The sequence below is a fragment of the Saccostrea echinata genome, unplaced genomic scaffold, assembly GCF_033153115.1.
Source record: "Saccostrea echinata isolate AGI-Se365-2 ecotype Australia unplaced genomic scaffold, CSIRO_AGI_Sech_v1 ptg000046l, whole genome shotgun sequence".
In the NCBI taxonomy this organism is placed as follows: Eukaryota; Metazoa; Mollusca; class Bivalvia; order Ostreida; family Ostreidae; genus Saccostrea; species Saccostrea echinata.
In genome coordinates, this window is record NW_026889795.1 from 8,168,535 (window position 1) to 8,185,036 (window position 16,502).

At 35.9% G+C, this 16,502-nt stretch overlaps 1 protein-coding gene across 1 annotated transcript; it reads left to right on the plus strand.

The window, feature by feature from the left end:
• The first annotated feature begins 759 nt into the window (after positions 1–759).
• LOC133202255 (uncharacterized) lies at positions 760–16,347 on the plus strand. Its single transcript, XM_061338051.1, has 5 exons — positions 760–917; positions 9,574–9,679; positions 10,001–10,107; positions 11,634–11,806; positions 15,919–16,347. Exons 1-5 carry the CDS (start codon positions 800–802, stop codon positions 16,192–16,194), a joined length of 780 nt encoding a protein of 259 aa, XP_061194035.1. The 5' UTR covers positions 760–799; the 3' UTR covers positions 16,195–16,347.
• Positions 16,348–16,502: the final 155 nt, after the last annotated feature.

Consider the following 16,502-nt stretch of genomic DNA (forward strand, 5'->3'; position numbering starts at 1 on the left):
TTAAGAAATCAATAAAAACATGCAATTTTCTCTCTTTGATTATTTACAGATGATCATAATCTTTCTAAAGCACTTTTTACCTCCCCCCCCCCCCCCCGAAAAAAAATAATGCAAATTGTTTTCAGTGCTTCAAAATAGACGCAATTCGGATGAAATCTTTATACAAACCTTTGACAATCCATGAAAATTTTCTTAAAAGTTGTTCAAGTCCCTGGCGGTTTTTGATAATTCAATGTTTGGTAGCTTCCAGGGTCGTAATTCCACATACATTGTACTTTCCTGCCGCTATGATCTCTGTGTGGCTTTTACTGGCAGAGAATGGAATTAAAACTCCATTATTGATATTTTCCTGTCATATTGAATTTTTTTTCCTTTAATTTTATCGGTGATTATCTTCAGTGTCGGAAATAGGATCGTTAACAGCAGAGGCAGACACCGCAGTAAAAATCAATATGAATATTTACATAGTCGATACACAGAATTGAATGATAATTAATTACATGATATATATGAATTTTAAGAAGTCCCCCATTCAATCAATTTCAATTTAAAAAAAAAAAATGTTTATACATGTTTACCGGTTATGGAACCATTGCAGTCCAAAAGGTGTGGTAACATTAGCATGACGGAAAAGGGGGGGGGGGGGCAATATTTCTCTATCTCTGCATTAGAACAAAAAATTCTGTCCGGAAATTATTATCATCATTTTTTGACATTTACTTTTAAGTTCCGAAAGTTTGTTTACAATAATTCGGAATCCTCGAGATTGATCGATACTACGCTATAAAGACCTTTGCCCATGCTGGAAATCATGGGAAACTCTTTGGCCAAGGCTGCGGCAGTAGATTTCGGCATTCAGTGGGCGTGCTGGGCGGTGGCAGCTAGTCTTAAGACTGAGAAATTTTACGATTTGGCAGGTAAAATCCTACATACTGCATAAAATTTTAAATTTTGTTAGGAAGTGTCTATCGGCACGACGGTCGTGCCGATTATTTTCGTTATTCGCACGACGGTCGTGCGAATTACAGTTCCTATCCGCACGACACCTGAGAGATAACTCTAACATTATATACATTAACAAACGTAAACTTTTCACCTAAAATTTAATCCAAAGAAAAAAGGGATGCACATAACACACACATGTAGAACTAATTATAACATTCAGTTAAGCAAAATTTGCTTACGTTGAATTTTCTTCGTGAATCATCGTGGCACAGTATAATAAGAATTTAATTTTTTATTCGTCCTTTATATCATCTCTTGGGTACATGTAACGTACTTCTAACGTTATTTTGATTGGAAATATAAAAAAATTATAGCTATTTATTTTCAATAATTTTCTTTCGTTTTTATGGTGTTTATATTCTCTTTTCATAATTTTCCATTTTTCTGGATGGCTTAATAATCTCTCTCTCTCTCTCTCCTTCCAGTATACTGTACACAGGCACTTGTTTCGTATACGGGACACCCCTACTTATTTTTACCACAAGGTACCTAACTCAATTTAATCAGGCACCCCCGCTTCAAGCTCGTATTTTGTTTATAGATCAATCATTAACCTACATGTACTTTAAAATGACATCGTTCGCTTCGAAAGACTTTTTTCTTGTCAAATAATCGTTTCGGGCGTCACTGGTCGATCCTCTTTATTGTAAACCGCTCATTTCTTCCTCGAAAATTATCTCGATACAAAATAAGACTACGAATGGGATACATAGACTTCCTGTTGGGTTATAAATTAAGGATAAAACCAGATACCTCGTAAAGGAATACTCGTAAGTCTCTGGACTTATCCTACAAAATTATCAAGCGTACAAGTTAAAAAAATCTTTAAGACGTGCAAAGGCAATCAAAAATCGGATAATTTTCTATCCGCAAATTGAACAGAATTTGTGATTCCGTGCATATTTTCCCTATTTATTTTATTTAAAAATAAATTTTTATTTTAAATAGTAAATCGATTAATTTCTAATATATTCATAGAGGATGATTTTTTAGTAAATTTATGCAATATTACATGTATATTCTTTGATAGTGAACATATATAAAGTTTCGTCTAAATATTTTCTTATTTAAGTACGTTGATCAAACGTGTTTGGAGTTTTTCAAATATACACTGAGGAACCATTTAAATTCATTCAAAAATTCTTCAAAATCAATATGATACGATATAATCCATGTTCATGAAAGAAAAGACAAAAGACACTGAATTTAATTTCAGATAAGTAAATATAAATATTTAAAAAAAAAAAAAAAAAGAAGAAGAAGAAGCATGAGAAAGATTCACATTTAGTCTACTTTATTACAATACTGAGACCGTAATCTTGGATTCCGATAAAATAATTCACGTGTACATGTACAGTATCATAGGACACAGACTACCACTATTTCGCTACAATATATTCCTTTATAACATAAAAATTAATTTAAAGAATTTGACTGCCTCAAACTCACCTGACATTTGGCACAGAGCTAGAACAATTCCAGTCTAAAAATATTCTGAATCTCAGGAAAATTTGTAGTGTACAAGCCATGCTGTGACACTTCAAATAACCTCTACACTGCACATATTTCAAATTCCCTTAAATTTGAGAAGCAGGTGAAAAAGCCTTCTTTATACCCTTCCTAAAAGCAAAGATTCCACTATTGTAATTGAAAAAAAAAATCCAGACATTTTTTTCTATCTGATATCAACCCATTCCACTCCATATACATTCCAGAGGATTTTAAAGAAAAAACCCTCTATTTTTTTTTTAATGGCACTACTTGCACAGAATGGGATAAATTAACCGTCAGTGTCGGACTGTCGAGAAGCTTTTTTTTTCTAATATATAAAATTGAAATTTGAGTGTCGTATTTCGAAAAAAAAAAGGCCGTTGTTTTTCTTTTTGAAAAATCGTAATCGTAATTATACCGCGGCATAACCTTTGAATAAGCTAGGAATTTCTGAAGAATAAGCATGGTAGGGTTAAATTCACTTTTTGTGTCCGTCTAATATGTAAAATTCTACATACAATACCAAAACATCGAGTAAAAATTTATTTATATAAATAAAGTATTTACAAATATAAATAATATAAAGTTATAAACAAAAAAAAATATATAAAATTGTTTCAAAGTTTGTCGTGCGAATAGCCTCCGTAATTAGCACGACCGTCGGGCGGATAACTTCGGTAATCGGCACGACCGTCGTGCGGATAACACCGGTAATTAGCACGACCGTCGTGCGGATAGCCTCGGCCATTTTGTTAACACATATAACAGTTCAAGTTATGTAACCTAAACTATTCATGTACCGATTTTCCTCAGTTTCATTTTTGCTATCCTGTTATCTGCAACGCATGATGTATACCTTTAAGGGCCTGTTTAATTGGAACATTTGAAAAAAGAGATATGCAATAAATGTCCCATATGCATGAAAATTTATGTTTCTAGGCTCTGTGCTAGGTCATTGACAGGATTTGATTTTATCAGGGACCTACATGTATATTTTTACAGTAAAGTTTTCAAAGTGATTACGAAAGTAAATCAAAGTTATCATTATAGTAAATTAATTTTCTGTGAGAGTAAGTGGATGTTTATATATCCCAGATTTTTATCCATGTCAGAGTCAGCAGGATAAGGAGGGGTCCCAATAAGGGAGCATATGAAAGCATCTCTGTGTAGTTAAGATTCATTTTTAGCTCACCTGAGCCGAAGGCTCAAGTGAGCTTTTCTGATCACATTTTGTCCGTCGTCCGTCCGTCCGTCTGTCCGTCTGTCTGTCTGTCTGTCCGTCCGTCTGTAAACTTTTCACATTTTTGACTTCTTCTCAAGAACCACTGGGCCAATTTTGACCAAACTTGATACAAAGCATCCTTGGGTTAAGGGGAATTTAAATTGTTAAAATGAAGGGCCAAGTCCCCTCACAAGGGGAGATAATCAAGAGAAGACAAAAATAGGGTGGGGTCATTAAAAAATCTTCTTCTCAAGAACCACAGGGCCAGTAAAGCTGAAACTTATATGGAAGCATCCTGGGGTAGTGTAGATTCTAAATTGTTCAAATCATGACCCCCGGGGGTAGGGCGGGGCCATAATAGGGAGTCCAAGTTGTACATTGAAATTAATAAGAAAAATCTTTTAAAATTCTTCTTCTCAAGAACCACTGGACCTGAAAAGCTGAAACTTATGTGGAAGCATGCTGGGGTAGTGTAGATTCTAAATTGTTCAAATCATGACCTACGGGGGTAGGGCGGGGCCACAATAGGGAGTCCAAGTTTTACATTGAAATTAATAAGAAAAATCTTTTAAAATTCTTCTTCTCAAGAACCACTGGACCTGAAAAGCTGAAACTTATGTGGAAGCATGCTGGGGTAGTGTAGATTCTAAATTGTTCAAATCATGACCCCCGGGGGTAGGGCGGGGCCACAATAGGGAATCCAAGTTTTACATTGAAATATATAGGAAAAATCTTTAAAAATCTTCTCAAGAACCACTGGGCCAGAAAAGGTGAAACTTACGTGGAAGCATGCTGGGGTAGTGTAGATTTTAAATTGTTCAAATCATGACCCCCGGGGGTAGGGTGGGGCCACAATAGGGAATCCAAGTTTTACATTGAAATATATAGGAAAAATCTTTAAAAATCTTCTTCTCAAGAACCACTGGGCCAGATAAGCTGAAACTTACTTGGAAGCATCCTGGAGTAGTGTAGATTCCAATTGTTCAAATCATGACCCCCGGGGGTAGGGCGGGGCCACAATAGGGAATCCAAGTGTTACATTGAAATATATAGGAAAAATCTTTAAAAATCTTCTTCTCAAGAACCATTGGCCCAGATAAGCTGAAACTTACTTGGAAGCATCCTGGGGTAGTGTAGATTCCAATTGTTCAAATCATGATCCCCAGGGGTAGGGTGGGGCCACAATAAGTACTACGGGGGGGGGGGGGGGGGAGAGAAATCAGGTGAAAAACAGCAAGGCCAAAGTTACTCAGGTGAGCGCTGTGGCCCATGGGCCTCTTGTTTTTTTTAGGTCACCTGAGTTTATTCAGGTGACCTATTGCTATCTGTTTTCGTCCATCGGCGTGCGTCGTCTGTCGTCCGTCGTGCGTTAACGTTTGAACATTTTCAGCTTCTTCTCTGGAACCACTGAACCAATTTCAACCAAATTTGGCACATAGCATCTATATGTGAAGGGGAGTAAAAGTTGTGAAATTCATGACCCCCACCCCCCTGGGGCCTGAGGGGTGGGGCTAAAACCATCAGAATTAATGCAATCTTTAAAAATCTTCTTCTTTACTCCTGGGCATCAAACAGGCAAACTGTTGGCATGAATGTAATAAGCATTGAGCCCTCTACCTTAATTGTGAAATTTATGGCCCCAGGGTCAGGGGTTCTGGTGCTAGGGTGGGGCTCTGTTGAATATGTAGTGAAAAGCATTATTCTTAAAAAAATCTTCTCCTCTGCTCTTGGGTATTAAGGAAACAAACAATATGTAAAGTTATGATGAAGAAAGGCGTCTCTTCTAAAATTGTGAATTTCATGGCCCCTGGGTCAGGGGTTCTGGTGTTATGGCGGGGATCTAATCATTATATAGTGAAAATGCATTAATTATCCAAAAATCTTCTCCTCTGCTCCTGGGTATTAATCCGATGAACTAAGTACATAGTTATGATGAGAAAGAGTGGCTCTTCCAAAACTGTGAATTTCATGGCCCCCAAGGGTCAGGGTTCTGGTGTTAGGGTGGGGCTCTGTTGAATATATATTGATAATGCATTATTTCTTTGAAAAGCTTCTTCTGTGCTCTTGGATATTATGAAAACAAAATAAATACATATTTATGATGATGAAAGGTGCCTCTTCCAAAATTGTGAATTTCATGTCCCCAGGGTCAGGGGTTCTGGTGTTAGGGCAGCATTCTGTTGATTATATAGTGAAAATGCATTATTTCTTTTAAAAATCTTCTCTGATCCAGGGCAAACAAACTGAATGCATAGTTATGATGAGTAATGGTGGCTATTCCTATATTGTGAATTTCATGGCCCCTGGTCAGGGGTTCTGGTTTTAGGTGGGGCTCTAATGATTACATAGTACATAGTTCTGGTGTAAGGGCGGGGCTCTGTTGAATATACATGTATGGTGAAAATGCATTATTTCTTTAAAAATCTTTTTCTTTGATCCTGGGTATTTAACAAACAAACTGATGCATAGTTATGATGAGTAAAGGTACCTCTTCCAAAATTATGAATTTCATGGCCCTTGGGTCAGGGGTTCTGGTGTTAGGGTGGGGCTCTAATGATTACATAGTAAAAATGCAATAATTCTTTGAAAATCTTTTTTTTCTCCTGGGTATTAAGCTGATGAACTAAGAGTATAGTTATGATATGTAAGGATGCCTCTTCCAAAATTGTGAATTTTATGGCCCCTGGGTCATGGTTCTGGTGTTAGGGCAGGGCTCTAATGATTACATAGTGAAAATGCATTCTTTGATAATCCTCTGCTCTCTTTCTGGGTATTAAGTAAGCTTACTAAATGTAAAATTATGATGAGCAAGTGTGCCTCTTTTGAAATTGTGAATTTCATGGCCTCTGGTTTAAAACATGAATCCAATTTGATTGTGGCGTTGCATGAGTTGTTGCATGATACTCAGGTGACCTATAAGGCCCGTGGGCCTCTTGTTTTGAAATAATAGCCCTGGGGATGGGGTAAGTATCTTTAGATGAAGGGGGTTCAAATTTGTTCAAATGTAGAGGCACACCTTCTCTCGTGGGGAAATAATTAATAATTGGTTAAATATAATGACATCTTTTTAAAAGCATTCTTCTCAAAAACCACTGTTGCTGATCAAAAACGATGAAACTTATATGAAACTTGTATTAACATTCAAATTTGTTCAAATTGTGGTCCCATGGGGTAGGGTGGGGTCACCATAAAGGGATAAAAAAAAAAATAGCATGTGAATATGTAGGACAAATTCTTTAACAATTTTCTTCTGAAGAACAGCAAGGCTTTCAACTTTGATCAGATCATGCCCCCAGGGGGTACATGTAGGGTGGGACCACAATAGGAGATGAAAGTTTTACATGATATTATACATGTATATAAGAAAGACTCTAAAAATCCTAAGTACAGCAGGGCCATGATTAAACTTAATGTGTAGATTCAGGTAGACTAAGTGTAGACTGAGATTTGATAAGATCAGGGGCCAGGATCATGAAACAGACTTCGACTTAAGTCAAATTTTCAATCGCCTGTAAAATGTTTAATAGTTATTGAATTACTTTCTAAATTCTTGGGTAACAACTCTTTTGTGGAGCAATTTTGAGATATATTTTAATTTTGATTTGCTTGATTTCTATAACATTTTAGTACAACATAAAGATTTTGACTTAAGCTTAAGATGTTTCATGATCCTGGGGCCAGGGCTCCCAGGGGGAGGGAAGGACTATAATAGGGGATCCAAGTTTTACAAGGAATTGTGTATGAGACAGTCATACTATATCATAGCAATATGGAAACATTTGTAAGTTCTGTTGATTATTTTTTTTATTATTTACAAGAGCATGTTCTTTGTACAAAAAATTTTGTAAAATGAGGCAGGCTACTGACAAACAAGTTAAGGATACAAGAGTATCTACAATCTTGGCTGAAGTCAACATTTTGCAAGTTCAATAATTGATACTATGACCTTGTTTGCAAATTACAATCTGTCATTAGGTCGAACATTGAATGACGTCTTTAATACAAAATTGTTAGGCCATTATTTTTCATACTGAATTGACAACAGATTTCTCCTTTTACCCAGTCATAACAATGAGCACATGGTGGATGTGACCGGTCATTTCCATGGCACACACTGAATTGTCTACGGATTTTTCCGTTTTTCCCAATCATGACTAGAGCACATGGCAGATGTGACCAGTTAGTAGGATATGCTCACTCCTCCATGGCACCTGATCCCACCTCTGATGTTTTTGACATTTATACTAATACTCGGATGAATTAAATATAACAATGACTTATACTATAGATTCCTTATTTTTCACGAGTACTTTATATAGCAGAATGGCTCTTTCAGTTTGATGTCAAATCGCGAGAACAGTAATTCGCTAGTGGACTGTTACATACTTACTTAGGACTGTCGTTCCGTTAGGAACATGGGCCATCGATGACAGTCTTCCAACGAACTCTAGTGGACTGTTGGTCAAGAGATATTATATGGACTTCAGTACCATAAAAATGAAAGTGATTAGATTTATTTCATGAGTGGTGTTTCTTGCGAAATTACATGATAATTAATTCCTCAAGCTCACGTATATTTAGGAATCTACAGTATGGAATCTCCCTGTTGTAGGATCCGGGACATTAATTCTAACACTCAGTCAATGACTTATATGATTAAGTATAATAGTGACTCATATGATTAAGTATAACAATGACTTATATAATTAAGTATAACAATGACTTATATGATTAAGTATAACAATGACTTATATGATTAAGTATAACAGTGACTTATATGATTAAGTTTAACAATGACTTATATGATTAAGTATAACAATGACTTATATGATTAAGTATAACAGTGACTTATATGATTAAGTATAATAGTGACTCATATGATTAAGTATAACAATGACTTATATAATTAAGTATAACAATGACTTATATGATTAAGTATAACAATGACTTATATGATTAAGTATAACAGTGACTTATATGATTAAGTTTAACAATGACTTATATGATTAAGTATAACAATGACCATGATGACTTATATGATTAAGTATAACAGTGACTTATATGATTAAAAATAACAGTGACTTATATGACTAAGTATAACACTGACTTATATGATTAAGTATAACACTGACTTATATGATTAAGTATAACAGTGACTTATGTGATTAAGTTTAACACTGACTTATATTATTAAGTATAACAATGACTTATATGATTAAGTATAACACTGACTTATATGATTAAGTTTAACAATGACTTATATGATTAAGTTTAACAATGACTTATCATGCTCATATGGAATCTCCTTGTTGTAAGATCAGGGACGTTAATTCTAACACTCAGTCAGTGACTTATATGGAATCTCCTTGTTGTAGGATCAGGGATGTTAATTCTAACACTCAGTCAGTGACTTATATGGAATCTCCTTGTTGTAGGATCGGGAACATTAATTCTAACACTCAGTCAGTGACTTATATGGAATCTCCTTGTTGTAGGATCGGGAACATTAATTCTAACACTCAGTCAGTGACTTATATGGAATCTCCTTGTTGTAGGATCGGGGAGGTTAATTCTAACACTCAGTCAGTGACTTATGTGGAATCTCCTTGTTGTAGGATCGGGAACATTAATTCTAACACTCAGTCAGTGACTTATATGGAATTTCCTTGTTGTAGGATCGGGGACATTAATTCTAAAACTCAATCAGTGACTTATATGGTATCTCCTTGTTGTAGGATCGGGGACGTTAATTCTAACACTCAGTCATTGACTTATATGGAATCTCCTTGTTGTAGGATTGGGGACGTTAATTCTAACACTCAGTCAGTGACTTATATGGAATCTCCTTGTTGTAGGATCGGGGACGTTTATATATCTAGCCTTACAGAGTCTGAAATGGGGAAGGCGGTATCACCTCAGACAGAAAGTCAACACAGGAATGGTTGTCTCCTGGGCGTTCAGGTTTGTAGTCTAATTTCTGATTCTTCATAAATGTTTCTTATCAGATAATTCAGACTCAGGAAAGTGTGTAGATAATTCTGAGAACAATGGTTCTTGTTACCATCATAAACTGTAGCAATTTATCCTTGTCTCAAAAATTTATGTTGATATGTCGAAGTTGGAAGTCCCAACAACTTTTTCTTTATGTTTGTTAATCTCATGTCCATACATCTTGAATCCTTGAACATCTCTAATTTTCTCTCAGTCTCATTGATTTAGAGATAACAAGCTCTGACAATAAAGCATATCATGAAATACACATAAACACTTCTTCCCTTGTAGACTTGGTCTGTTCCTTTTCACAAGAATTCTAAAAGAAGGTCAAGATCGTCGCTTTAACAAGGTCAGGGACCAACCCGGGACGTTCTTTGTGTACTGGACAATTCAAGGTGAAAATCTTACAAAGTTTGAAAATTATTCATGTATGCATAATCTTTCATGTGGAGATTTGGAGGCTGTCTTTAGGATAAGACCGTATAAACTGGTGACCTGTTTCTGGTAGATTCTGGCACGGTAAAAGATCCTTCAATGGCCATAAGTGCCAATTACAAGTCTAAAGAGCTATATGTGGTATATGCCTATTTTGGCCCCATAAAAGTCAAATTTTGAAAATTTCTTGAAATGTGCTGAATTGTAATATTGTATGAAAAGTCTGAATCTACAAAAAATATAGTTTGGAAGAATTTTATTGGCAATTGTTCTTTCTATGACATCACAAATTATTTGAATTTTGCGTCATTTTTCTGAAAAAAGGACAAAATAAACAAAATTTGTTCAATTTTTACGATATAATATATAGAGCACAAACCTGCTCCATAACAATATTCCACATATTTCAATGATATTATCACTCTACACATTATATCAAAACATTGAGTTGGAGCGACCTGTGCTTGGTGACTTTTACTCAAAATATCAACGTAATATACACCTTTTTCTCTATAAATCATGGAAATTATGAATTTATGTCACTTTTCTGACGTCATATGGTGTCATGACTGATGTAAATATTTATTGCTTTGAAGTCTGCAGATATCCCCCTGGTTTAGAACAGAATTGTAGATTTCTCCATCAAAGTTTGACTTTGGGGGCAAATATTGTTCATCACCGAATATAGTCCTTTGCACCTATGCACCAGCAATTGATGAAGTCCCAGTGTGAGTGAAAAATTCTAAAAAGAGACATAAAGCAAACAAATAAATAACACTTTATACTTGATGCATTTTTCCTGGTTCACTTAGTCTAATAGATCTGTTACTGGGCCAGGATAAATCATGAAACAAACAAACAAACAAACAGAAAATGTTCCAAGTTCTTCTTTAAAGAATCAAAAATCAGAATTGTATCATTTCAATGTTGAGTCAGAGTGCCTTTTTCTCAAGCAAAACAGATTTGAAAAAAAAACTATTTCTTTCTGATTAATATATACCAGGTAGTCATAATGATTAACTGAGGAGCCAGCTGATAAGTAGTAAATATACACTTTTCTGAATGCATTTGCTTTCCTATCAACTGTCCAGAAATTTCACTCATGAAGAATAGTTGCAAAAAGTGGGTTTTAGTCCACTCTTGGTCCTATGGTTGTAATCCACTCTTAGTCCTTTAAATTAGAATCTCAGGAATCAGATTGTCAAATACCAATCAAATACATGTATCAGTTCTAGGAACTAGGGTGGAGCAGTACAATAGGCTTGCAAATGTAACAGGAATAGAGAAAACATATGGCTGGACCAGGAATCGAACCCGGGACCCCTGCATTACTAGTCAGGTGGTCTACTGACTGAGCTACCCAGGCCAGTATCCATGGCCAAAACCATTACATTCCTCCCTTCTTAAATTGTCTTTGCTTCAATTCTGTCATGTTTCAGTACCGCTACCCTCTAACATTAAAATGACTTTTCTGCTCTGTCTGAAGGTATGTGGGTGTTCCTGACACTACTTCCGACACTGATTGTGAACACCAAGAGAGAGGACCAACCTTTGAACTCACGTGATTATATCGGATGGTCCCTGTGGACAGCCGGATTCTTGATCGAGAGCATCGCGGATTACCAGAAATCCGCCTTCAGAGGAAATCCAGAAAACCAGGTACTAAGCGCTCTGTATCATGTATCATTCTGTGTGTCATGTATCCATCTGTGTGTCTTGTATCCATGTGTGTGTCGTTCAATTTTACTGCTGATTTCAAACAATCACAGTTTGATCCAGCTTTCCCTATCACCACACCATGGTTTTTTTGAATCCATATGTCCAATGGTAACTGAGCCAGAGAGCTGGATCACATTTTGTTGACAGATGTGGATCATCAGATCAAACGAGATGAGAGAGTCTGATCTGATGTGAGAGTTCTGTGCCTGTAATAGTGTATCTGCATTTGTTCCAAGAAATAAAGACCATTCCAGATTATTGTGCATCAGCAATCTTCTCTTTCCAAAGTTTCTAGAACATGTTTGTCATTATTTAGGCATTGCATTGTTAGTTTTTGCTTCAACTTGATGCAGGAAATCTAAAACAAATAGAAAATTAAAAAGAATAATTCCTATGCTCTTTAATTTTTCATCTTGCTTGGTTCAGACTTGTTTTGTGTGCTTAATAATTGCAAAACAAGTTTCCTTTGTTTACAGGGAAGCTGTTTGCTGACTTACTGACTTCAGTTCCTTATATACTCAAACCTTGTTATCTCGAACATGATAGGACCAAGAAAATACTTAAAGATATGCAAGGGTTTGAGATATCTAGGGATAAATATTTAATAAATAAGCTTTAGGGACTTCAGAATTTCCTGACATATCCATGGTATTCAGAATATCTGTGTTCGAGATACCAAAGTTAAAATCTATTTTTCTGGGCAATGGCATGAACAGTCGGGCTTTGTCCGGAACCCTGAATTAATCCTCTTTCTGATTTAATCAAAATGGATTGTGAAGATTTGTGCAGCACTGTAACAGAATTTTTATATAGTTTTCAGTTTACTAAATAGATTTATTTGGCACAGATTGTGGGTTTTTAGGCAGTGTAAATGTGTCTCTTTTTTACAGAATAGATTTATCGGGCACAGATTGTGGGTTTTTGGGGAAGTGTAAATGTGTCTCTTTTTTACAGAATAGATTTATCGGGCACAGGTTGTGGGTTTTTGGGGCAGTGTAAATGTGTCTCTTTTTTACAGAATAGATTTATCAGGCACAGGTTGTGGGTTTTGGGCAGTGTAAATGTGTCTCTTTTTTACAGAATAGATTTATCAGGCACAGGTTGTGGGGTTTTGGGTCAGTGTAAATGTGTCTCTTTTTTACAGAATAGATTTATCAGGCACAGGTTGTGGGTGTTTGGGCAGTGTAAATGTGTCTCTTTTTTACAGAATAGATTTATCAGGCACAGGTTGTGGGTTTTGGGCAGTGTAAATGTGTCTCTTTTTTACAGAATAGATTTATCAGGCACAGGTTGTAGGTTTTGGGGCAGTGTAAATGTGTCTCTTTTTTACAGAATAGATTTATCAGGCACAGGTTGTGGGGTTTTGGGTCAGTGTAAATGTGTCTCTTTTTTACAGAATAGATTTATAGGGCACATATTGTGGGTGTTTGGGCAGTGTAAATGTGTCTCTTTTTTACAGAATAGATTTATCAGGCACAGGTTGTAGGTTTTGGGGCAGTGTAAATGTGTCTCTTTTTTACAGAATAGATTTATAGGGCACATATTGTGGGTGTTTGGGCAGTGTAAATGTGTCTCTTTTTTACAGAATAGATTTATAGGGCACATATTGTGGGTTTTGGGCAGTGTAAATGTGTCTCTTTTTTACAGAATAAATTTATTGCCTGACGCCACGTGCGTCAGGCAGTATAAGGATTAATATTTTCAAGATCCGAAACTAAGCGATCATTCTTAATGAACTAGATTTTCTGGAAGCTGATTTACACTGGAATTTGTTACCTGCATTTAAACAAATACAGTTTGCTGAAGAAATAATGATTATCGTATTAATGATGCAAAATAATGATGTGTTTAATTCCTTCAGTTTTTTGGCATGCACATGTTTATTCTTTGCGATTCTTTGCACGGGCATGTCCGTGTAACATTTTTTCTGCGTTTCTAAACTACTGGATCAGTCCATTTGCCTTATACAAAAGGGTGACACAATCATGTAGCATGTTAATTATCTTCGCACCTTTTTCTTGGATTGTTCTATTGAATGGTTGTGATAACTTCTCTGGAAATAAATAACGTTTATTCTTTTAACCTGATTCTTAACCTTCAGATTTTTTATTAACAGTAAATTTTATCTCATTTTTAAAAGAACACATTGTATATGGGCAGGCAACACTAAAGCAATGGATTTGCTGATTATTCTTACTATTTATCCTAGAAGTGAACTAGTCCAATCATAAGCAAACTCCCTCGACCCAGTAAATGGGACATCCCTTCTTGATTCAGTCTGTTTCCCACCTTTACTTTCAATATTACATTTATTAATAATGTACGTTACAAGATTAAGTTTTTAAAAAAGCTTAGAAAGTCAGCCAGTAGCATATCATTTCATGCTTTGTGATGAACAAGGATAGTGACAATAGTAGGTGAGTACCCATAAAGGAATGGGCTTAACTCCCGTAAGGTTCTAAGCAAAGAATCGGCAAAATGAAGAAGACATCATGATCTGTACTAGTTTTCATTTCATATAAAAGCACGTTATTAAAATTATGAGAAAGGTCCTGAAATCGATTAAAAAAAGAAAAACTAAACAATTTTAAAACTGCACATAAAGATGTATTTTTAAACTCATTTATAATACATGTACATGTATATGAGTTTCGTCCGGGAGGTGGGGGGGGGGGGGGTAGGGGTGTTATTAGTATCTTGTTTTGCTCTAGCTTTAAAGTGTACAGTGAATATACTTTGAGTTCTAGAGCAGCATTGGAGCATTTTTGTCTCAAACACTTCAAGAAAAGGCAGTTAAAACTGTTCATAATTTACTTCGACGTCGAGAACGACGGAAAACAGACCAATCTATAAAAAGAGGCGGCCTCATCAATCTATCACTGACCAGAGAAGTGCGCCCTCTAGTAAGAGAGTACATGTAATATGAATTTCTTTAAAAATCATCTAACTCTTTTCCCCAAAAATTATAATCTACGCTATCGCACTTAAAGTTAGAGTTTCATACCAAAGTAACTTGTCAGCCCGTTGGCTAACTAATAAATGATTGAATAGTGGCATGTCTTAGATATTCGTTAATCTGCAGTATTTGGTAATGAGATTTAAGAAAGTCAATTGTACATCTTGTGTAATGAAGTATCGCAACTATGTCGCTCCTTGATGACGGAAATGTTTATAGCACCTCTCTTGCTTATACGTTCCATAGATATTGATTGATTAGTCAGGCAAGCTTTTTGAAAAGCTATTACTTGTAGAGGACTTATTGTGGGTTTTTGAGGCAGCTAGTGTAAATGTGTCTCTTTTTTACAGAATAGATTTATAGGGCACATATTGTGGGTTTTTGAGGCAGTGTAAATGTGAATCTTTTTTTACAGGAGAGAATCATTTAGTACAGAGTATTGAGCTTTGACAGACACCCTAAATAAATGTGAATCTATTTTACAAAAAAGAATCAACTAGCATATTGTGTTTATCCGTAGAGCACTGCTCAGAACTCCAACCTTAATCTGTCTTTAGCTTACATTATAAATTAAAATTTATCCAGCACAGCTTGTGAAGCAGGGGCCAAAAGTCCAAAGAAATATACAGTCAAACCTCGTTATCTCGAACTTCACGCGACCAAGAAAATACTTTTGAGATATCAGAGGATTCGAGATATCCAGGGTAAAGCACTAAGAAATAAGCACTTGGGACTTCAAAATTACTTCGATATATCCATGGTATTCGAGATATCTGTGTTCGAGATACCAAAGTTCAACTGTACATGTATCTTTATTTTACAGGGTAAATTTATCCAGCTTGGTCTAAGCATTGTCCATTCTATCTTTATTTTACATGGTAAATTTATCCAGCATAGCCTGTGGAGCATTGTCCTGTCTATCTTTATTTTACAGGGTAAATTTATCCAGCATGGCCTAAGCATTATTCTGTCTGTCTTTATTTTACAGGGTAAATTTATCCAGCTTGGCCTAAGCATTGTCTGGTCTATCTTTATTTAACAGGGTAAATTTATCCAGCTTGGCCTAAGCATTGTCCTGTCTATCTTTATTTTACAGGGTAAATTTATTCAGCATGGCCTGTGGAGCATTGTCCAGTATCCTAACTACCTGGGGGAGATCATGATGTGGTCTGGTATTTACCTCTCCTCCACCTCAGTTCTCCGGGGGTGGGAGCATGTCAGCGTCATCTCCCCCATCTTCCTGACCTTCCTCCTCACCAAGGTCAGCGGAATTCCCCTCCAGGAAAAGTCAGCCTTCAAACGATATGGAGGAGACCCAGCATTCCATGAGCACATCAAGAAAACTCCCAAACTGATCCCATTTATCTGGTAATCAAGAAAACTTCCAAACTGATCCCATTTTTTTTGGTAGTCAATAAAACTCCCAAACTGATCCCATTTATCTGGTAGTCAATAAAACTCCCAAACTGATCCCATTTATCTGGTAGTCAATAAAACTCCCAAACTAATCCCATTTATCTGGTAGTCAATAAAACTCCCAAACTGATCCTATTTATCTGGTTATTTACAAAGATTGATCCCCTATATTTGGTAATTTAAAATAATTCTAAATTGTTCCCACTTATCTGATAATAATTTTTTTTCAAAGTGACCCAATTTGTCAGAAAACTCCAAAAGGAA

Bases quoted from the DNA above. Each gene is read 5' to 3' on its own strand.
- LOC133202255 (XM_061338051.1), top strand. From the start codon at position 800: ATGCTGGAAATCATGGGAAACTCTTTGGCCAAGGCTGCGGCAGTAGAT. The intron at 9,680-10,000 runs GTTTGTAGTCTA...CTTCCCTTGTAG, and splicing joins GTTGTCTCCTGGGCGTTCAG to ACTTGGTCTGTTCCTTTTCA. The intron at 11,807-15,918 runs GTACTAAGCGCT...TTTATTTTACAG, and splicing joins GAGGAAATCCAGAAAACCAG to GGTAAATTTATTCAGCATGG.